The following is a 22,980-nucleotide window of genomic DNA, read 5'->3' as shown; positions in this document are numbered from 1 at the left end:
AGACTCTGTATTGACCTGGGCCCTAAAGTTGCTTCTGATTCATCCTCAGATGTAGGATTACACCAGCCTATCATTTCTGCTGTCAAACATTTTTTAGCATCTTAAAAAATTCTATATAATCAAATTTTTTGTAATTATTAGCATACCCCTGTGAGAAATACATTAACTAGAGTAAGAGTACATTATTTGTTTGTGAGGGTTTTTTGGTTTTAACCTTACAGTGCATAGTCAAAATACTGCTTTCTAAATACACTTAAGTTAGTTCTTTTTTCCCTACTCACTTCACTGGGGCTGTATTCATTTGTGGTAGAGGCAGGTTCACTCATCACTGTTTGTATTCTATTTTGGTTATTTATGTGGAGGCTGTGTGAAACATTACCATTGCTCTAAGAGTCAGAACTGTACAAAACAGCAGACTTTTAGAAAAGTATGGCATCTCCCCCTTATTCCTGCTACCTACTCCTTTTTAAAAAAATATATTTTAAGATTTTTTAATTTAGATTTATTTTTATTTGAGAGAGAGAGGCAGAGCGAGAAGAAAGGAAGGGAATCCCAAGCAGACCCCCTGCTGAGTGAAGAGCCTGATGCAGGGCTTGATCTCACCACTCCGAGATCATGATCTGGGCTGAGACTAAGAGTCATATGTTTAACTGACTAAGCATCCAGATGCCCCCATTCCTCCTTGCAACCTCACCACCCCCTCGTAGTTTACATTCTCACCCTTTTTCATTCTTTTTCTTCCAGTATTTCTTGTGTACAACTGAGTAGATACATGTATATTTTCTTATATAGCCTTTCTTACAGAAAGTGTCACATATTCTATATACTCTTCTGCACTTAGCTTTTTCCACTTGAGAACATATCTTGGAAATTATTTATAATTTTGTGGAGTTTTTTCATTCTTATATGCAGCTGTGTAACACCGGGTGTAGATAGATCACAGTTTACTGAACCACTACCCCAGATGTGGGTGCTTAGATTGTTTTCAGTATTTTAAAATGATGAGCAAGCTGTAATGAATGGTCTTGTGCATGTGCATTTTCATGTTGTTGGAACTGTATCATCAGGGTAAATTCCCAGATGTAAGAGGATTTTGGTAGGCAAGACTCATGCTTTTTTTTTTTTCAAAGATTTTATTTATCTGAAAGAGATCACAAGCAGGCAGAGAGACAGGCAGAGGGAGAGGAAGGGAAGCAGGCTCACTGCTGAGCAGAGAGCCCGACGCGGGGTTCAATCCCAGGATGCTGGGATTATGACCTGAGCCGAAGGCGGAGGCTTTAACCCACTGAGCCACCCAGGTGCCCCAAGACTCATGCTTTTTAAATATCATGCCAGGAAATTGCCTAACAAGTATGCCCATTCATCCATTTTCTAGAGGATTTGTACCTTTGTTTGACTTCTTGCTTATTATCGATTAGGAGTGAGACTCATGCAGTTAGCTTAACTTGGACATTGCTGGCCGGCAGAAAAAAAATAACCCCAAATGCTATGATTTTCATAGTCTGTACAGCATTAACCAGTTCTTGATGCATTAGCTCGCTCATTTCAGCATCTCTTTGTGTTTGTCTGTGTATTCATTTATGGACTTCTCCTTTGAAGCTGCTTGGCCATCATGCTGGTTCCTTACTTTTTTTTAAAAGATTTTATTTATTTATTATTTATTTGACAGACGGGATCACAAGTAGGCTGGTTCCTTATTAAGGAGTTAACTTATTCTGAAAAACCTTATGAATGCAAACAATACAGGAAGTCTTTCCATCACTGTTCTGGTCTTCCTCAGCATCATAGAATTCACACTGGAAAGACCCTATGAAGGTAAAGAATGCAGAAAGGGCTTTAGTCTTACTTCACTCCATACCCAAATTTAGAGAATTCATACTGGTGAGAAAACCTGTGAATATAGGGATTTTTTTAAATGCTGTATTTGGCTCTCAAAAATTAACTTACAACATTGAGCTCATACTAGGGGGAAATTCTGTCAATATGCTGTATGCATAAAAGCTTTTTGTTACTTCTCCCTAATTATTCAACATGAGAGAATTCATACTGGAGAAAAACCCTGACTGTAAGGAATACGGGAAGGCCGTTAGAGGTACCACACAACTTAATGAACATCAAAGTATCCGTGCCCACGCCAATGAGAAGTCATATAAATGTAATGAACGTGGAAAGGCCTTCAGTCATCATTCGTATCTCCCTCAGATCAGAGGATCCACACTCGTGAGTCACCTTATGAATGTAAGGTTTGTAGAAAGGCCTTTACGCAGGGCTCACTACTTTATCATCACCAGAGAATTCAGACTAGCGAGAAACCATGTAAGTGTAATGAAAACTTATAGTTGGATTTCATAATTTCATGGATATGTTAGCAACTATATGGTGAGAACCCATATCAATATACTGAATGTGGAAAAGCTTTTAGTCACTTAACACTAATTATTCAATGTCAGAGAATTCACACTGGTGAAAAGCCCTATGTATGTAAGGAATGTGGCAAAGCCTTTAGTCAGGGTTCACAACTTCTTCAACATCATTCTTTATATATGTAGTAATATGGGAAGGCCTTCAGATACTGTCATCTTCCTCAACCGTAAGGAATTCATGCTACAGAAAATTCCTATAAATAAGTAAAGATTTCACTGTTTTTTTTTTTCCCTTATGGATCATCAAATAATTTATGGTTATGTACAAACTTTGTCCAGTGTGGAAATGTTTATTTGTTCAACTCATGTTATATTTATCAAAAGACTAACATCATCACATTCATCACTAAAGACCGTATTAAAATGGTAACGTAGAAAAGTCTCCCAGGGCTAAGCCTCTGCCTTCAGCTCGGATCATGATCCCAGGGTTCTGGGATCTCTCTCTATAAAATTCTCTATAAAGTTCTTGTGGGAGAGAAAGAAGCAGACCCTCTGCTGCCGATCAGGTGCCCAATGCAGGCTCAATCCCAGGGCCTTGGGGACCATGACCCCAGTGAAAGGCAGATGCTTAACTGAGCCACCCAGGTGCCCCTTATTGTGAATAATTATGTGTGAAAGAGATTTCTAATACATTAACATTACTCGTTCCAAGTGTTATATTTTTATATTAACATACACTTTGACATGCTTACAAACAGTATACTAATTTAGTATTTTTCTTTTTTTTTTTTTTAAAGATTTTATTTATTTATTTGACAGAGAGAGATCACAAGTAGGCAGAGAGGCAGGCAGAGAGAAAGAGGAGGAAGCAGGCTCCCTGCTGAGCAGAGAGCCTGATGCGGGACTTGATCCCAGCACCCTGAGATCATGACCTGAGCCGAAGGCAGCGGCTTAACCCACTGAGCCACCCAGGTGCCCCACTAATGTAGTATTTTTCAACATTTACTCAATATTGTAATGTTGGTATTTAGTCCTTCCCTATAATTTCAGATGCTAATGTGTATCATGGTATCTCATTGTGTTTTTTTTAAATTTTTTAAAGATTTTATTTATTCTTTGACAGAGATCACAAGTAGGCAGAGAGAGAGGAGGAAACAGGCTCCCTGCTGAGCAGAGAGCCCGATGTGGGGCTTGATCCCAGGACCCTGGGATCATGACCTGAGCTGAAGGCAGAGGCTTAACCCACTGAGCCATCCAGGTACCCCTCATTGTGGTTTTAATCTGCATTTCCTTAATGACTAATGATACTGGGCATGTTTTTATGTGACCATTTGCCATTACTTAATCTTTAGTGAAGTATCTGCCCAAATCTGTTACCCATTTATAAATTGGTTTGTCTGCCTTCTTTTGAGTTGAGTGTTCTGTATCTGTTCCAGATACAAGCACCAATGTGCATATGTGATATGTAAATAATTTTCTCTAGGCTGTTGTCTTTTCATTATCTTAGTTTTGTTTTTTGAGGGGTAGAAATTTTTAATTTTTTTAAAGATTTTATTTATTTATTTGACAGACAGAAATCACAAGTAGGCAGAAAGGCAGGCAGAGAGAGGGGGAAGCAGGCTCCCTGCCAAGCAGAGAGCCTGATGTGGGGCTCGATCCCAGGACCCTGGGATCATGACCTGAGCCGAAGGCAGTGGCTTTAACCTACTGAGCCACCCAGGTGCCCCAGAAATTCTTAAATTTTAAAAGTAGGCTCTGCACTGGGTGTGGAGTCTAACATGGGGCCTGAACCTATGACCTTGAGATCACGACCAGAGCGGAGATCAACAGTCAGACATCCAGCTGAGCCACTAAGGCACCCAGAAATTCTTAATTTTGATGAGGTTATATTTATCATTTTTATATTTTATGGTGAAATAGCAAAGAAATCTTTGCCTAATCTAAAGTCACAAATACTTTTTCCTGGAAGTTTTCTAGTTTTAGGTTTTACATTTAGCCTTATTTAGGAGTTAATTTTTGTATATGGTACAAAGTGGCATGGATCAAAGTTGTTACTTACATGTACATATCCAATTGTTCCAGGGCAATTGAAAAAACACTTTCACTCTCTACTGAATTGACTTTGCCTTTTTCCCTCCAAATCAATTGACAAGGTATGTACCCGTTTATTTCTGGACTCTAGTCTGTCTCATTAACCTCTTTTTCTTTCTTTATGCCAATATTTGTCTTGATTACTGTAGCTTTTGCATTTCCCTGTGAATTGTGGAATCAGCTTGTTGAATTCTATTTAAAAGCCTACAGGAATTTTGAATGAGATGGTGCTGAACACATAAATGAAATTTGGTGAGAAGTGATGTCTTAATAATATTGAGATTTCCAAGGGATGAACGTAACGTAGCTATTTCTTCAGTATTTCTCTCAACTGAATTTTGTAGTTCTGAGTGTACAGATTATTTAAATATATCCTATTTTTTGGTGCTATTTTAAGTGGTATTTAATTTCAATTTCTAATTTTTTAATGCTAGCATATAGAAATATGACTGGTCTTTTTTTTTTTTTTTTAAAGATTTTATTTATTTATTTGACAGAGATCACAAGTAGGCAGAGAGGCAGGCGGGGGAGGGGGGAAGCAGGCCCCCCGCTGAGCAGAGCCCAATGTGGGGCTCAATCCCAGGACCCTGAGACCATGGCCTGAGCCGAAGGCCCTCCAGGTGCCCCAACGCAGCCATATTTTAATAAGGATAGAGGCCATTATAAAATGAGAAAAGTCCTTGGTATCCGGCAGATGGGATAAAGACAGCCACTCACATTTCATGGAAAATCAGAGCCTGACTAAAGATTCCCAGCAAAACAAGAAGACACATCCAAGACCAGATGCTGAATTAAGGGTTGGATGCATTTACCCACCCAAACCAAATTCTGGTAGTTCTCCAACATCACAGTAATGTACAAATCTCTTTGAGCAGAGTTCAGTGATCTTCATTCTTCCCTGGAGAAGCCAAAGACCACATCTTTGAATGTCACTGATCCCTGAAATGACAAACACTTCCTTAAAAGAGTCTAATTGAATAATAGGACGTTGGGAGGCATGAAAAGGAGCTGATCAGAAATCTGTATCTCTTAAGAGCAGCTTAGCTTTATCACTAAAGGGGAATACTGTGACATACTATTTGTTCATTACAATTTGGGTGCAGAAAAATATTTAATGGGGTGTCTCGGTGGCTCAGTGGTTTAAAGCCTCTGCCTTTGGCTCAGGTCATGATCCCAGAGTCCTGGGATCCAGCCTCCACATCCGGCTCTCTGCTCAGCAGGGAGCCTGCTTCCCCCTCTCTCTGCCTGCCTCTCTACCTTATTGTGATCTCTGCAAAATAAATTTTTTTAAAAATCTAAAAAAAAAAAAAATTGAATGGTAAGGGAAAAGTTCAAGATAAACAGGGTGATTAAAAAGAACTGAATACCTACCACAATGGTTTCTAGAATCCTACATATGCATATGAGCACACCCAGACTCTGCTGAAAGCCACTCATAATCAATTCTACTTTAGGTAATCTAAAGCAGGTTATGTTTAGTGACCTCTAGGAAGACTATCAGGCTAATTCACTCTTTTTGCCAAAACGAAATGCAGTTCCCCTTTCCTAGAATGTGGGTTGGGCCTACAACTTGCTTTCATCAAGAGAACATGACAGAAGTGACGAGGTGCCAGCTCCAGGTCAGAAACTAAGAAGGCTGTTTTATCCTCAGGGAAGCTCAGGGGAGGAGTCTAGCCATCCTGCTGGAAAGGCATTAAGAGACCAAGTGAAGAGGGACAGGGTCTGAGAGTACATGAAATAAAGCTGAGGAACCCACTGGCAGCGAAAACAGAGGCCTAGCAACGGGACTTCCAGTTAGGTTTCACGCTCTGAACGAAGAGGCCACCTTCGGTATCCAAGCAGCAGGTACCGAATAACAGGTAAATCGTTCCTATCCCGCCCAGTTTGAACTCCTCACCCCCAGAAACAGGACATAATAAAGTGGTCCTCGCCCTGGCTACTACTCCATTTTGGGTAGACTTTGTTATGTAGCCACAAACGTTAAAGACATTTAAAAAGAAAACCTCTGGCCCCACATGGTGTCGCTGAGGCCACGTCACCAAATCGGGGCCATACTAACCCCAGTGCACTTTCATCCTCTCCCAGAAATGCAGTCTTAACCTGCCATGCAGGAACCTCCGGGTCACCACAACGGTCATCGGTCACACGGGTCCTCTATCCCCCAAAGGAAGAGATGACCCACCTAATTAGGACCCCCGCCCTTGCTCCAAGGGAAGATGGCCTTGCCCGGAACAACCCTTTTCTTTTGCTAATAACCCTCTCGGCCCACCCGCTTCCGATAAAGTCCTACGTGGCCCTCCTCGGTGCTCAGGGTACTCGCTCGTTCGCTGCCAGGTGCATGCATCGCTTCACGAAGGCGATCGGACCTTCGGTTTACTCAGTTTTGTTCCCGGGCAGCGCCTCCGACCCGGGCGCAGACGCGCCGCCTCATCTGCCTCCGCCCGAGCCTGCCACCAGTTCGGTTCCATCCCCAGCTGCTCACGGACAACGAGTAGTAGGGCTGGGGAGGCCTGGGTCACAGCCGGTCTTCCTTTACCAAACCCGCACACGGTAACTCAGAGGTTCCAGTCACCTGCCCCTGGCCGCACGGTCCTCCCCACGGAGCCCTCCACAGCGCCACTACTTGCAGCCGTATCACAGGTCAACACTAAGGAAATTTTACGGTACTGGACACGGAATGAGCGGATCTGAGCGCGGGACGCCCCGGCCAAGCCCCATACCCGTCCTGGCAACAAGCGGCGTGGTGAAGACCAGCCCCAAGGAGCAAGAGAAGGCCAAGCACCCGCCCAAGGTGTCCGAGGTTCTGCGCGGAAGGGAGGGTCCACTTCACAGCCCTGCCTCGCCCACCGGCCGCGGTGGATTCTGAGAGTCCGCTCCGCTGCGGTGTGCGCATGCGTGCCCCCGCCGCCGTGGTCTCGGAGTCCCAAACGCCCCGTTGTCCTGCCCAGCCAGAAGCAGAGCTTCAGTATTGAGGGGCGAATATAGAACCGGGAATGCCTGGGTTAGGAACGAACCAAAAGCCCTTATCCAAAAAAGCATGGTCTCCTTTCTCCCGGTCTCGGGACTGGCATGGGTGAAGTAAAGTTTTTGCGGATGAGGATGCGCATGCGTACGGGCGACAGCGGAAGCGGTGCTTCAGCTTCCTGTGTCTCCAGTGGGAGCGTTGGGAGGGAACGCGGTCGGGAGTACTGGAACACGCATGTGTGCGGGCGGGCGTGCGCAGCGGCGGAAGGAGGTTTGCTGCGCAGCCGCGTGGAGTCCCACGCCGCCGCTCTCCGCGGAGTGGTAGAGGCGTTCGGAAGTGGCAGGTTAGGACTTCCGCGCCGTGCGGAACAGACGCTCTGGGGGCGCGTCGGAGGGGCTCGGGTACTGGTGATCCCTGCGGGCGGGGGCCCGGGGGTCAGCGTCGGGGTGTGGGCGGCCTCGGTGGGGCCCTGGAGGCGCCCGGGTGGGGGCTGCAGGGACCGCTGTTGGAGCTCCACGGAGGCTGTGTGACGGGAACGTCGTCCGTCTCTCCGAGCCCCGACTCGCTCCCGCGGGAGACCGGACGCGGTCTCTCGAACAGCGGACAGCGTCCGACCTTTCGGTGCCGGGAATGGTGCCCTGCCCCGCCCAAACAGGCGGGGGCCTGGCTGCCATGGAGTGGTTGCCCCCCGCGCCCCGAGATCGCGGTTTTCAGAACCAGCCGCGGCCCTCATGTCTGTGCGATGAGGAAGACGAAGTGTGTTTTGTTGCAGTTGGCAGTTGTGCTGGCTGGAGAGGACGCCGCGGGCTCGCTTCGTGTAGTAGTACGGCGGTCCCTGCACCAAACGCGCGCTGGGCAGGTGCCGGGCGCAGTGGAGCGTGCGCCTCGACCGCTGGGCCTCGGGCGGCGCGTCGCGCTTGCAGCTGCTGGGGTCCGCGCTCTTCCAGGTGCTGCCCCAGCGCCCTCTCGCGAGCTCGATCGCGGGCCTGCGCCCAAATAGGGTAGCTCCTGCTGCTTTTCCTGACCTTCATGGGCCAACCCTACCAAAGCCTCTCAGTCATTGGGGTGTGGCTAATTCCGTGTGGCCGTGCCTGCCTGTCCTCAAGGATAGACGTTTGTCCTTTTAAAAATGCTTTATTGGAATATGTACAAACTGCAAGTGTATATCATAATATGTCATTGTTCAAGGAAGCAAATTTAATTTTACTGTTTTGACTTATTACTTGCCCAGAGTTAACCTAAAAATTAAAGATCAGTTATTTTACGGGCAAAAGATAATTTTTTTCTCAGGAATAGCAAATACTTGCAGTTAGGGATGTGCCAACCAGGGCACAATCACAGGCAAGCCCAGAGAACAAAGGCGAGGAAGGGAAAAGAAAGAACACTCCTGTATACAGGAGACGGGAGAGTTGGGAACTTTGTTAGAAACAAAATCTCCGTGGGAAAAGACTTGGAGTTGGGAGTGTAGTGGCTTCTCATGGCTGGGCTGTTACTGGGGGGTACCGTCCCTCCACATGCTGGGATAGGAAAGTAGTCTCAAAGTGCAAGGTCCCTCGTCACCTGTTAGTCTGCAGTTGACAGGAGTGGTGGGACATGAGAACTACTGCTGCTGGCTCCCCTCCATATTAGTGAGGTTTCCTCTTACTGAGTTTCACACTAAAATAGCTGAAAACTCTTACTTAGTTCTCAAATTCTTTCATTAGCAGTATCACAAGTGCATATGGTAAGATGTCTGTTCCTTACACTTGGTTCAGAAAGTCCTGCAGAAGATGATGACCTTAGGAAAACTACCATTACCCTACAGGTCCTCTTTCTCCATTATTTGCCTCACCCGAGGATTTTTTTTTTTCTTTTTTCCCAAGCCCAAAAACTCTCCAGCAGTTCATACTCTTAGATGATGTCTAGCTTTACTGGTGGACTGTGGGTAGGCAGGCCTGTTGGCATTTACACCCCAAGTGTCCATTGCCCTTCTTAAGCATTCATTATACCTTCAGAAATGTTTGTTCAACAAATCAAGTTGATACCTTACCTGTTAATTGGAAATACTCTGTGTACTTAATTTCTGTAAGGAAGGTTGCTGTGAGAAACTTCTTCGTATCTGGCTGAATCAGTTTTTCATCCATATCCTTTTTACTTTGATGATTCCACTTCTCTTAAAAATAGAGGATAGGAGTAAAGGACAAAAAGATGTGAAGATGAGAGGTAGGAAAGAATTGAAATGGTCAAAAAAAAGACAAGATGAAAATGACCTTCTCCCAGTGAACCTGAAGTCATTTCCTTGCAGTGTTAGTTCAGTGACCCCAGGTGGGAGTGGTACCACAGCTGGAGTTCCCACCACAGCTGGGAGACTCTAGGGATCTACTTTTTCCTTTACCTCGTGGTATTCAGTTGAAACTTCATATTCCTCCTGTGTCCTGTAATGACTAAATCACCATGGGATTGAATTTGATACTGGGAGCAGCATTTTCAGAAGGATTTTGATAAACTGGGTCTCTACTTAGTGGAAGGCCAGAATGGTGGGGAGTCTGGAAATTATGTCTCTTGAGAAGGGGTAGAAAAATCTCTATGTGTTTGCCTGGAGAGGAGATAGCTGCAGAGATATGTGAAAGTATGTCTCTGGTAAAAAGGAATTTCAATTGCTATTTTCATCTATGAGCTCCAGAAATAGAACCAGGTAGAAATAATAGAGTAGCAAATTCTGACTAAAACACTTTTTTTTAAGGGGTGCCAGGGTGGCTCAGTTGATTGTCTGCCTTCAGCTCAGGTCGTGATCTCAGGGTCCTGGGATGGAGCCCTGAGTCAGGCTCTTTGCTCAGTGGGGAGCCTGCTCATGCTTATGCTCTCTTGAACTCTCCAGCAAATAAATAAAATCTTAAAAAAATAAAATATTTTTTAAAAAGTAATTAAAATTTTAAAATTGAAGTATAGGTGACACACAGTATTATATTATGATGAAACAACTCTGTAACATTCAAGACAATAAGTAGAGTTACTGTCTGTTCATCATGCCAAGTTATTATGATTAACTATATTCTCTATGCTGTACTTTTCATAACTGACTAGACTGCTTTTAACAAATGGCAATCACAAAACTGGATAATCTTTCCAATGAGGTTATTACATAGGTTATTATGATGATGATTACTTTGCTTTTTGACATATCTTCAAATTTTTAAAAATGTTACAATAAATTATAAAGTAAAAAGAATTTCCCATCCTCTTTTTCTAATTCCTCAAATGCTAACCTTTTACTGCCTTCCCTTTATCCATATATTTCTCTCTAAATATGTTACTTTGAAATATATATAATATATATAATATATGTTGTTATATATTATAGTTGTTATATGTGAAATATATGTTATATTTGAAAGTAAGTTGCTGACGTGATGCTCCTTAACCTAAATATTTCAGTGTGAATTTCTTACATAACTGCAGTGAAATTATCAAAATCAGTTAATTCACACTGGTGTAGGGGTGCCTGGGTGGCTTAGTCAGTTATGCATCTGCCTTTGGCTCAGGTCTGGGATCGAATCCCGAATTGGGTTCCATGCTCATTGGGAGCCTGCTTCTCCCTCTGCCCCTCCCCAAGTTGTGCTCGCTCTCTTTCTCAAATAAATAAATAAAATCTTTAAAAAAAATTCACAGTGAGGGGCGCCTGGGTGGCTTAGTGGGTTAAGCCTCTGCCTTCAGCTCAGGTCATGATCCTAGGGTCCTGGAATTGAGCCCCACATTGGGCTCTCTGCTCAGTGGGTAGCCTGCTTCTCCCTTTCTCTCTCCCTGCCTCTCTGCTACTTGTGATCTCTCTCTCTGTCAAATAAATAAAATATTTTTTAAAAATTCACAGTGTTATAATTCTGTCATTTAATCCTAGGTTGATTATCCTTGTGAAGTCTTTTATAGCAAAAGAAAATTGAGTGTCATACATTGCATTAAAGTGTCATGTCTCTTTAGTCTCCTTTAACCTGACTGACATTTCCTCAGTCTTTGTGTTTCATAACATCCCTCTTTTCTTTTCTTTTTTTTAAAGATTTTATTTATTTATTTTACAGACAGAGATCACAAGTAGGCAGCGAGGCAAGCAGAGAGAGAGAGGAGGAAGCAGGCTCCCTGCTGAGCAGAGAGCCTGACGCGGGGCTCAATCCCAGGACCCTGGGATCATGACCTGAGCTGAAGGCAGAGGCTTTAACCCACTGAGCCAACCAGGCACCCCGACATCCCTCTTTTAAAAATGTTGTTATGATGGGGTACCTGGGCTTCTCAGTCGGTTGGATGTCCAACTCTTAGTTTTGGCTCAAGTCATGATCTCAGGGTTGTGGAATCAAGCCCTGCCATCACTCTCTGCACTCAGCATGGAGTTTGCTTCATCGTCTCCCTCTGCTTCTCCTCTCCCTTGCTCATTTCTCTCTCAAATACATAAATATGTTATTAGGAAATAATTTTGAACTTAGAGAAGAGTTGTAAAAATGGTACAAAACTCCCACAATCTCTTTATCCAGCTGCACCTGAAGTTAACATCTTGTATAACCATCATGAACACATGAAGTTAATATTGATAAAAAACTAATCATTCTTCTATTGACCTTATTCTAATTTGGCCAGTTTCCCCACTCCTGTACTTTATGTTGTTCTGGGATCCAATCCACATTACATTTAGTTGGCATGTCTCCCAAGTCTCCAGTTGCTGAAGGTTCCTTAGGTCTTCTTTGTTTTTCATGACCTTGACACTCTGGAGTCTAGGTCAGTTATTTTGTAGGAGGACCTTTAACTTCGGTAGGTCTGATGTTTTCTCATGATTAGATCAAGGTTATTCATTTTGGAAATGAATACCACAGATGTCATGTGCCCTCCTATGTACATCGTAGTTGTCAGGCAGTACCTGATGTCAGCTGGGAATGCTTGCTTTGATAACATGATTCAGGTGATGTCTGACAGGTTTCTCCATTGTGAAGCTACTATTTTAGTCCCTGTAATTAACAAGTATCTTGAGAGGAAGTACTCATAATTACTTGATTTGCTCAAGCTGTCCCTGGTTTTGCTATGGGGAGCACCCTCTATTTGGTTCCTGTGTGTTTTAGACATGCCCCATTATTTTATGAGCACTTCCTTTCTAGCACAACGAGATGATAAAGGCACATTTTTCACTTTGCCTGTCTAGACCTGGAGTCTATATCTCCATGGCATCCTGGGGTTTGTTTTCTTCTCTTTCCTTCCCTTCCCTCCCTCTACCCTCCCCCTTCCCTCCCTCTTTTCCTCTCCCTTCCTTACCCCCCCCCCATTCCTTTTCCTTCTCCTTCCTTCTTTCCTAGAGACTGGTACTTAGAAACCAAGGGTTGGGGCTGAGTAGGGGTTGAGTGTGTTTATTACCGCTTGGATGTTATTGTTTCTAGCCCTGATTAGGGGACAGATGGGATATCCTAACATACAGCCTACTATATACATGCATATGCACATCTTTTTTTTTTTCTTGAGATTTGCTGTCTGGTCCTATTTATTTGTTACTTTTAGAAAATCTCATTATTGACAGGTCTTAGAGGTAGAAGCTCTCAAGAGGACAGCCTCTGCCTCTTGGCAGTTCGTTCCTGGTGTTTTTCTTTGGCCTCTTTCATTCTTTTGGCCAAAGTTTAGCATATTCTCCAGCATCTTCCTTTTTTCCTCAGTATGCTGTTTCTTCAGAGTGACGCACCAACATTTGCGTTGCAGGACACATGGATTATCAAGACAATCTTGGGTGCTTTGATTCTAGGTCTCTTTACCTTCTTAATTTAGGGGCTTTCTCAAAACATGCTGGTGAATGTCCTCTTTAGAGAGATTGAGAAGTTTGCAGGTTCTACTAGCTCTTTGAGGCCTCAGGTGATGAGGCATGGTAATATCAATGAGTCCAGGAGTATCCCTTCTTTCTACTAAGTGGAGAACACCCTTATTGACATCCACAGTGCAACCCTGAACAGATTTGTTCTTTCTTTCTCCAGTCCTGCTTGGTCTGTAACGGGAATGCCCCTTACTCAGATAGCCAGTGGGTATGGCCGAGGGTCAAGACTCCCTGCTTCATGGCAAAGCCTTGTCATTCCCAACAGAGATTTGGATCACATAACCCTTCCATTCTTTACCCAGAGCCTCGGCAGCAACTTCTGTGACCGTACAGCCCTTGTGAGAGCTGTGAAGTGCGCGTTCATCATCCGCTTTGGTCAGGCTCTGGGAGACCCAGCCAGCAGCCGGGAAGGAGAGGCTCAGCTCCATCCTGAAGCAGCCAAATACCCATGCCTCTGTTTCACAACTTGTCTACATTGGTTAAAACCAGTGCACTCATGGATAACATTACAGCACAGCAGCATGGAGTTTCTTCTGTATTTCTGCTTTTCTGTCCTTAAAACTTGGTTCTGTGGTAGAAGGAAACCTGACTCCCAGTACCCACGGTATGTTATTTGTTATTTGCTTTGTCCCAGCCTTGCTTGTTTGCACGGACTATCGGGATTGCTAACACAGAATCATCTGGGGAGCATGGAGCCTTCTTTCTGCCTTTAGCTGAGGACATACTGGCCAAATAACAGAGTTCATGTCGTCTTAAGTAGCTGACTTACCATTGTGATGGGTTGGTCTTCCTGCCCAAGAAAAGGGGGAATCCTTGTGTTGTTGAAATCTACTTTGTCTTTCAGCCATATTTGAAAGATGGTTGTATAGGTTTTTGTCATACAGTTTTTGTTAAACTTCTAAGTATTTTATCTTTGTTGACCCTAGCACTAGGGGTTTTCCCTCCCATTATGTCCTCTCTTTACTGTCTGAGGTTACCTGGCATATTTATTTCTCTATCCTAATTGTCCACATTGCCACTTCACTGGAAACTTCTTGTTTTGCTTTGTTTTCATTAGTTCTCATTGTCCTATCCAGTTCCATTTCACGGATGAGAAGCGATGCCAGGCAGCTCTTTCGTGCTTCTTAATTATGCTGGGATGTCTTGTGACCATGCGGTTTTTTCAGAACAAGGCATTCATAAGCCAGTGATGCGAGAAGCTGCGGAGTAGCCCTGAGAACTCTTATCCCTCCCTTCTTTTTCTCCAGCTGGTGTCTCAGGATCCAGTCCTTCTCAGGCAGAGACATTTAGACAAAGAGGAATGGCTGCTTCAGCGCCAGCAGAGCATCAAGGTAATACACGCAAAGCTCTCAGAACAATAAGTGTTGTTCGATCATCATTACCAGGGGCCATTTGGAGGAGTGGATGTTGGAGACATCGCAACATGATCTCTCACACCTTTAAGAACCAGTAATGCTCTTAGGAAGGTGTGTGGCTGGACATGCTGCTCTGTTTTGATGTTTTACAGGGGGGGAATGGATATGAGTTTAGGCAGCAGAGTTTAGCCTTTTGTTTTGTTTTGTTTTGGTTTTTGGTTCCCTTTTTGTCCTCAGCTCTGCATCCACAGGACTCCGGTCTTCAAGAGAGGGGCTCCATGAAGGGGAGGGTAACCCCGGAATTCTAGAAGGCACATCACTGGTGAGTTAGGATTTCATTTTTCCTTTTCTGTGGTGAGACTATTGTCAGTATGTGTGAACTTGAGTCCAACTGACTTGTCCTCAGGATTGCAGACGGGGCTAAAACACAGCTACGCGCCATGAAAGAGGTAGAGTTAGCAAAGTGGCTGGGAAATGAGAAGAATAAAGTCATTAGTGAAATGGAGAGCTTTGTGAATAGTGTAGACTTTTAGGTGCCCCAAACTTTAATTCCATGTCCAACGGCAAATTTAAAAAAGAAGTGAGATTTTCCCTTGTTTCCATACTAGTTGGAGAACAGTTTTCCTATTTCACACATACAGATTTAGAAAATTGTGAAATACTCTTACAAAAGGAGAAATCCAAACTCCTATAACCGGTTTTAACATATTGGTGGAAAATATAGTATACTTGTTTCCATCCAAAGAGCTGGGGTTTTTTTTGTTTTTTTTTTTTTGTTTTTTTTTTTTTACTGTCTAGACGTATGTACATATACTTGTCCAAAAAAGATCTGGATCCTGTCATACACGCCATAACACCCACACCGTGCAAGTCTTTCCGCCAAGACCTAGCCCTTTTCTCCAAGACCTTGTGAATAAGAAAGTGTTTGGAATTTCAGCGATCAGTAATGTTCCAAGATGTGGCCATCAACTTTTCCCAAGAAGAATGGCGATTCCTGAACCCTGCTCAGAGAAAATTGTACACAGTGGTGATGTCGGAGAATTATCAGAACCTGGTTTGGCTTGGGTAAGTGCATCGAGCCTTGAATTCAGTGTCTGGTCTCTGGTGGATCTTCTTCCTTTCAGTAGAATTCTTTGGGGGAACTACTGTGGTCTTTGCTTTATTTTTTTGTTCCATGTCCCATAAAGAGCAGTGAGAAGTGGGCAACTCTCTTGTTCTCATCTTTCAGGAAATCTTTAAACTTTGCTTGGTCATTTTCATAAGGGCTTTTCTTCCTGAGGGCTGTGGTAGCGGGGCTCAATTCTCAGGTAATAATGGCATGGCCGTTTGCTGTCTCTTTTTCTTTGCCCAGGCATTTCTATCTCTAAGCCTGATGTAGGTTTCCTACTGTAGCAAGGGAAACAGGTGTGGGGGATGAGAAGCAAGGAGGCAAGATCTTCATGAGCAGATGAGTGGGGAACCAAGCAGGGGGAGGCGACACATGCATAAGGCCAGCTGCTCTGACAACAGCCTTGAGGTGTTTGGACACCTCCCTTCAGAGAGCCCTTTAGTTCAGTTCCAGAGTGGATCTGGCTTTCATCTGTCTTTTAAAATAATTCCTTCCAGCCTCCAGATGGAAGTGAGTCTCCCCTCGCTTCCGCAGTTAATGATCCGCTTCCTGCCTTTGCTCTCCAGGTGGTTTCTCACTGGCTCATCTTCCTGCTTTTTTTTCTTTTCATTCATATGGCTATTCTTTTGAAAACATTCGTCAGGGCTTCTGTTTTCTTTATGCAAAAAATACTCATTCTGTCCTCTGAGTAACTGGATAAGTGTATCCATCCAAGAGCTATTCCGTGAACATGGGGTGCCTGGTTGGCTCAGTGGGTTAAGCCTCTGCCTTCAGCCCAGGTCATGATCTCAGGGTCCTGGGATAGAGCCCCACATCGAGCTCTCTGCTGAGCAGGAGGCCTGCTTCCCCCTCTCACTCTGCCTACTTGTGATCTCTCTCTCTCTGTCAAATAAATAAATAAAATCTTTTAAAAAATAAGGAAAAAAAGAAAGCTATTCCATGAATAAACATATTCGATCTTTAATTCTGGCCAAGAGTGGGGGTTTTCTCTAAGAGTGTATAGCCCAGCCAAGGAATTTACTATTTAATAAAGGGAATTACAAGATGTTCTTAAACGCCTTGGCAAAGTAGGAGCCAAGGTTAGAGAATTTTTTTTAAAGATTTTATTTATTTGAGAGAGAGAGACACACACACACACAGAGGGAACACAAGCAAGGGGAGTGGGAGAGGGAGGAGCAGGGACCCTGATGCGGGGCTCAGTCCCAGGACCCCGGGATCATGACCTGAGCCAAAGGCAGACACTTAACAACTGAGTCACCCAGGTGCCCCAAGGTTAAAGAATGTTAAACAGGATGATGACTGTACAGGCTTTGGAGTGGCCAAGCGTTCGCACATCACTAGTAGATGGTCTGGGGGTCTGGCCACTTAACCCGTGTGGCTTCCCTGTACCCTCTAGACCTTTTCTTACCCAATCCTGGATGCACCTCTTACATCTCATGGAAGATGCTGCTGGTCTACCCACCTGAGAGCTGGTGATGTGGACACTGCCCGGTTCGTGTTGGCAGCTTTGGCCCACGTAAACATAAGTATTTGATGGCTTCCTTAGTCTGTTTGAGCTGCTTTTAACAGAAATGCCACAGATTGAGCAAGCATTTGCTTCACTCTCATTTGTAAAAGACTTATTTATTTATTTTAGAGAAAGAGAGAGCATGCCCAAGTATGGTGGGGAGGGGCAGTGGGAGAGAGAGAGATTCTTTTTTTTTTTTTTTTAAGAGTATATTTTATTTGTTTATTTGACAGACGGAGATCACAAGTAGGCAGAGAGGCAGGTAGAGAGGCGGAGTGGGGGAAGCAGTCTCCCCACTGAGCAGAGAGCCCGATGCGGGGCTCTATCCCAGGACCCTGGGATCACGACCTGAGCCGAAGGCAGAGGCTTTAACCCACTGAGCCATCCAGGCACCCCAGGGAGAGAGATTCTTAAGCAGACTCTCCTCTAAGCAAAAAGCCTGATGTGGGGCTCAGTTCCGTGACGCAGAGATCACGACCTGAGCCAAAACCAAGAATCTGATGCTTAACTGACTGTGCTACCCAGATACCTCAACGGGCATGTGCTTCTAATGGTTCTGGAGGCTGGGAAGTGGACAATCAAGGCACTGGTAGATTCATTGTCTGGTGAGGTCCTGCGTCCTAGTTCACAGACATCCATCTTTTGACTGTGTCCTCACATGAAGGAAAGGGAGAGGGAACTATCTGGAGTCTTTACAAGGGCACTAATCTCATTCATGAGGGATCCACCCTGATGACCTGATCACCTCCCAAAGGCCCACCTCCAAATACTGCCCCACTGAGAATTAGGATTTTAACATCAGAATTTGTTGGGGGGGGGGGGCACGTGGGTGGCTTATTCAGTGAAGCATCTGCCTTTGGCTCAGGTCATGATCCCAGATCCTGAGATGAAGGCCCGAGTCAGGCTTCCTCTCCCTCTGCACAGGATCCCTAAAATCTTCTTTTCGTGCCAGATCCCCAAGTCTTCATACAATTTGTCCACCACCTTCTGGAGCACATGTGTCTTACCAGGTCATCTGGATTACTTGCCACTTTGTATTGTTAATTTCTCATGAACATGATGTCGTGAACATAGTGGACCAGTGCAGTGTTCTACACAGTGATTGGACAGTCCATAGTCTTCAGATTATGCTGTTAGCAGAAGAATTTACGTCATTGCTGGGCCAAGACCCTTGGGTCAGTCTGCTTGGGCTGCCATAATAAAGCCCCCTAGACTGGATGGTGTAAATACAGAAATTTATTACCTCGGGCTAGAAGTCTGAGATCAAGGTGTCAGCAGGATTGGATTCTCTTAAGGCCTCTCTCCTTGGTTTGGAGTTGGCCATCCCCTTCCTGTGTCTTCCCGTGGTCTTTCCTCTATATGTGTCAGTGTTGTAATTGCTTTTTTTTTTTTTAAAGATTTTATTATTTATTTGACAGACAGAAATCACAAGTAGGCAGAGAGGCAGGCAGAGGGAGAGGGGGATGCAGGCTCCCTGCCAAGCAGAGAGCCCGACTCGGGGCTCAATCCCAGGGCCCTGAGATCATGACCTGAGCCAAAAGCAGAGGCTTTAACCCACTGAGCCACTCTGGTGCCCCTGTAATCTCTTCTTAATAAGAATACCAGTCATGGGGCACCTGGTGGCTCAGTGGGTTAAGCATCTGCCTTTGGCTCAAGTCATGATCCTGGGGTCCCTAGATCAAGTCCTGAATTGGGTTCCCTGCTCAACAGGGAGTCTGCTTCTCCATCTCCCTTTATCCCTCCCCCTGCTCCTGCTCTTTCTCTCTCACTCTCTCTCAAATAAGTAAAAAATCTTAAAAAAATTAAAAAAAGTCCTACCTCCAGGGGCACGTGGGTGGCTCAGTTGGTTAAGCAGCTGCCTTTGGCTCAGGTCGTGATCCCAGGGTCCTGGGATTGAGCCCCATATCAGGCTCCCTGTTCAGCAGGGAGCCTGCTTCTCCCTCTCCCTGCTGCTCTGCCTACTTGTGGTCTCTCTCCATCTCTCTAATAAATAAATAAAATCTTAAAAAAAAAGAAGTCCTACCTCCAAACATCTGCTTATCTCTGAAATTTTGTATCAGTCATTATCTGTACTGATTGGATATGTACTTTCTTTTTTTTTTATTCAAAGTTTTAAAAAAATTAACATATAATGTATTATTTGCCCCTGGAGTAAAGGTCTGTGAATCATCAGTCTTACAAAATTCATAGCACTCACCATAGCACATACCCTCCTCAATGTCCATAACCCAGCCACCTTATCCCTACCCCCGTCCCCATCCCCCAGTAACCCTCAGCTTGTTTCATGAGATTAAGAGTCTATTATGGTTTGTCTCCCTCCCAATCCTATCTTGTTTCATTTTTTCTCTCCCTACCCACCACGACCTCCTGCTCTGCCTCTCAAATTGCTCATGGTTATGCACTTTCTTGTGTCATCGGTGTTTCGTTATTGAAATGATTGGATTGAGTGAGTAATGGCTAGTTAGAGCATGTGACAATAAAAACCTTCTAAACTTATAAAAATGGATTTATTTTATTTGTTAAGTATTCAGTGACATGCTGTAAAAAGAAAAAATTCATTATCTCTTTGTATTTTAATTCTCACTACCCTAGAGGACCAGTGGTAGTAATATAGTAGGTGTACATTCACATTTTTATCCATGCTAACACACAACACACACACACACACCCTCAGGGAGCATCTTATTATTTCTTGCTCTTACAGAATAGATACCTTTCTACACTTGTTACTCTTCAACTTGGTTTTTTCAGTCAGCTTTATCTCTTCCAGTCGATATAGCTGAAACTCATTATTTTTCATACTTTCATAAATGAGCCAGACTATTTGGACATAATGTCAACTCAAATAGACACTATTAATGGTTGTTTCCAGCTTTTTGCTAAATAGTATGACAGTCGGGCGCCTGGGTGGCTCAGTGGGTTAAGCCGCTGCCTTCAGCTCGGGTCATGATCTCAGGGTCCTAGGATCGAGTCCCACATCGGGCTCTCTGCTCAGCATGGAGCCTGCTTCCTCCTCTCTCTCTCTCTCTCTGCCTGCCTCTCTGCCTACTTGTGATCTCCCTCTGTCAAATAAATAAATAAAATCTTAAAAAAATAGTATGACAGTCAACGTCCTTGTACATCTATATCTTTATTCTTTTTTTTTTTTTTTGACAGACAGAGATCACAAGTAGGCAGAGAGGCAGGCAGAAAGAGAGGGGGAAGCAGGCTCCCCCCTGAGCAGAGAGCCCGATGTGGGGCTCGATCCCAGAACCCTGGGATCACGACCTGAGCTGAAGGCAGAGGCTTTAACCCACTGAGCTACCCAGGTGCCCCACATCTATATCTTTAAATACTACAGTCATTAAGCCGAGATTGTCAACAGTGGGAGTGTGTATGTTTACTTATATTAATATATTTATATGTTAATTTTCAGAGAGTGAGTCAGTGTGGGAGCGCAAGGAATTTTCTCTCAGGAAAAGTTTAATAAAAGAGGAAACATTTCAACATGAAATAGTGATGAAACGAACAATCAGCACATGTAAAGAATACACAAAAACTTCCTGTACCAACACACACCTTTTTGTCCATCAGAAGATCCTTAAGGAGGAGGGCTGCTGGTGCCACGAATGTGGGAAATCCTTTTGCCGTCGATCAGCTCTCATTCAGCATCAGAGAATCCACACAGGAGAGCGACCCTTTAAATGTAATGAATGTAGTAAAACTTTGAATCAGAGGGCACACCTTAACCAGCACGAGAGAGTTCACACAGGTGAGAGACCATATGAGTGTAAGGAATGTTGGAAGACCTTCAGCCAGATTGCCCATCTCGCTCAGCATCAGAGTACACATACTAGAGAGAAGTCCCACAAGTGCCGTGAATGTGGAAAGGCCGTTAGCCGTTCCTCAGCTCTGATTGTTCACCAGAGGATTCACAGTGGGGAGAAACCCTACAAATGTAAGGACTGCGACAGGGCCTTTGCTCAAAGTGCACAGCTCATTAGACATCAGAAAATTCATTCTGGGGGCGCCTGGGTGGCTCAGTGGGTTAAGCCTCTGCCTTTGGCTCAGGTCTCATCGAGCCCCGCATCGGGCTCTCTGCTCAGCAGGAAGCCTGCTTCCTCCTCTCTCTCTCTCTGCCTGCCTCTCTGCCTACTGCCTACTTGTGATCTCTCTCTCTGTCAAATAAGTAAATAAAATCTTGAAAAAAAAATTCATTCCAGTGAAAAACCCTACACATGTACTAAGTGTAAGAAGTCCTTCGTACGCCTCTCTTCCCTCATTGAGCATCAGAGAGTTCACACTGGAGAAAAACCGTATCATTGTGAGGACTGCACAAAGACCTTTTGCCGGTCATGCAACTTACACTTCGCAGGAGAATTCATACTGGCGAGAAACCCTATGAATGTAAGGAATGTGGCAAAACCTTTTCCTATAGGTCCCATTTCATCATTCATAGGAGGACTCATACAGGGGAGAGACCTTACGAATGTCACGTGTGTGGGAAAACTTTCAATAACCACTCTTCACTTGTCACACACCACAGGACGCACAGTGGGGTGAAGCCATTCAGATGCCACACATGCGGGAAGGCCTTTAATACTTCATCGCTTTGTCAGCATAAGATTCATACTGACGAAAAGCCCTTTGATTGCCCCGAATGTGGGAAGCCTTTCAGGTGCAGGTCACAGCTTACGCACCATCAGCGAATTCATGGCGAAGAATGTTAGCGAAAGCTGGCGGGACTTGGAAGTGTGCACATTCTCGTTAGGTAACAATCAATCAAGATCTTGGTAACAGGTAGCAGAAATGATGCCAATTCTCTTAAAAAGCAGTTTATACAATGGCCCAAGTTCTCATTGTATGGACAGAATAGCAATGAACCCAGTTGTGAAAGTGAAGAGGACAAAGGGAATCTGGTTTAAGAGTGGAAAGTGAGACCTCTACCCCATGACCTGGGCAGCTCTGGCCTCCTCCTCCCATAGGAGGCCTGCACGGTGCCCTCAGTAGTGAGCAGTCATGAGCAGTAGTGCTCTACAAATGAAACTGCACTGGTCCTCAGTCTCTGTCATGTCTCGTTAAGTACTCTGAAGCCAAGATCACAGTGCTTGTTCCCTAACTGCCAAAGAGTAGATGGGAAGATCTCTTGGCTTTTGCTTCTGTCCTAACAAGAAAGATGCTGTATCCTACCTCGTTCAGCCACACTGGAGAGCTCCCCCTCAAACGAGAGAACATTAGACCTCATACAACATGGAAGAACCAGTAGCTACTACTTGATGCTTTGCTTCCTAATAATGGTGGCCAAATATGGTTCCAGATGTAGGTTTGGATTACCCGACCATGGTGTCACCCAAATTTTCTCCCACACATCCTACAGTCACTGAGTTTTAGAGATCTTGTCACTGTTTTTATTGCCCAAGAGCAAGAATAGAGAGAGGCAGAGACTGATAAAAGAGCATCCCCAGGACCGCCTGTAAGAGGAGTCACAGAGATATTAGAGATAAATATTCCTAAACTGAACACACACGGCTTTTTTTTTCCCTTGAATTTCTCTCAACTGCATATATGACAACATTTGTAAATTACATGTATTGTTTTAGAGAAGAGTGAATGAACTCACCAACCAAGCTAACAAGAAGAATATTGCCAGTACCTCAGAAGCCACCAGTGTCCTTGAAAAGCCATGTCTATTATCCTCAGTACCTCAGGTAAATAATTTGCAGAGTTAGGTTATCATTCTCTGGCTTTTCGTTGTTTTCTCACGTTGATGTAATCCTAAATGAAATGTTCTGGTTTTGAA

General features: G+C 44.3%; 1 protein-coding gene and 1 long non-coding RNA gene across 3 annotated transcripts; both read left to right on the top strand.

The window, feature by feature from the left end:
- Positions 1 to 3,284: 3,284 nt before the first annotated feature.
- Positions 3,285 to 20,638, top strand: LOC131818220 (uncharacterized). Of its 2 annotated transcripts, XR_009348731.1 has the most exons (9): positions 3,285 to 3,621; positions 4,446 to 4,516; positions 6,106 to 6,313; positions 6,852 to 7,820; positions 8,192 to 8,366; positions 14,479 to 14,562; positions 14,824 to 14,908; positions 15,385 to 15,651; positions 20,617 to 20,638. It is a non-coding gene; the product is annotated as an uncharacterized LOC131818220 (long non-coding RNA). The 2 variants fall into 2 exon arrangements; XR_009348730.1 differs by having other exon boundaries at positions 6,106 to 7,762.
- A 61-nt stretch (positions 20,639 to 20,699) lies between these two features.
- On the top strand, positions 20,700 to 21,910 carry LOC131817657 (zinc finger protein 883-like). The gene is made up of 2 exons (XM_059151198.1): positions 20,700 to 21,138; positions 21,522 to 21,910. Exons 1-2 carry the CDS (start codon positions 20,700 to 20,702, stop codon positions 21,908 to 21,910), a joined length of 828 nt encoding a protein of 275 aa, XP_059007181.1.
- The last annotated feature ends 1,070 nt before the right edge of the window (positions 21,911 to 22,980 follow it).

Source organism: Mustela lutreola, chromosome 16 (genome assembly GCF_030435805.1).
Source record: "Mustela lutreola isolate mMusLut2 chromosome 16, mMusLut2.pri, whole genome shotgun sequence".
In the NCBI taxonomy this organism is placed as follows: domain Eukaryota; kingdom Metazoa; phylum Chordata; class Mammalia; order Carnivora; family Mustelidae; genus Mustela; species Mustela lutreola.
Note: the sequence above shows the minus strand (reverse complement) of the source record. Positions and strands in the feature narration are given on the sequence as shown.

Coding starts and splice junctions, on each gene's coding strand:
- LOC131817657 (XM_059151198.1), top strand. CDS start 20,700: ATGAAACGAACAATCAGCACATGTAAAGAATACACAAAAACTTCCTGT. Junction 21,139..21,521: donor TGGGGAGAAACCCTACAAAT/GTAAGGACTGCG, acceptor GACTGCACAAAG/ACCTTTTGCCGGTCATGCAA.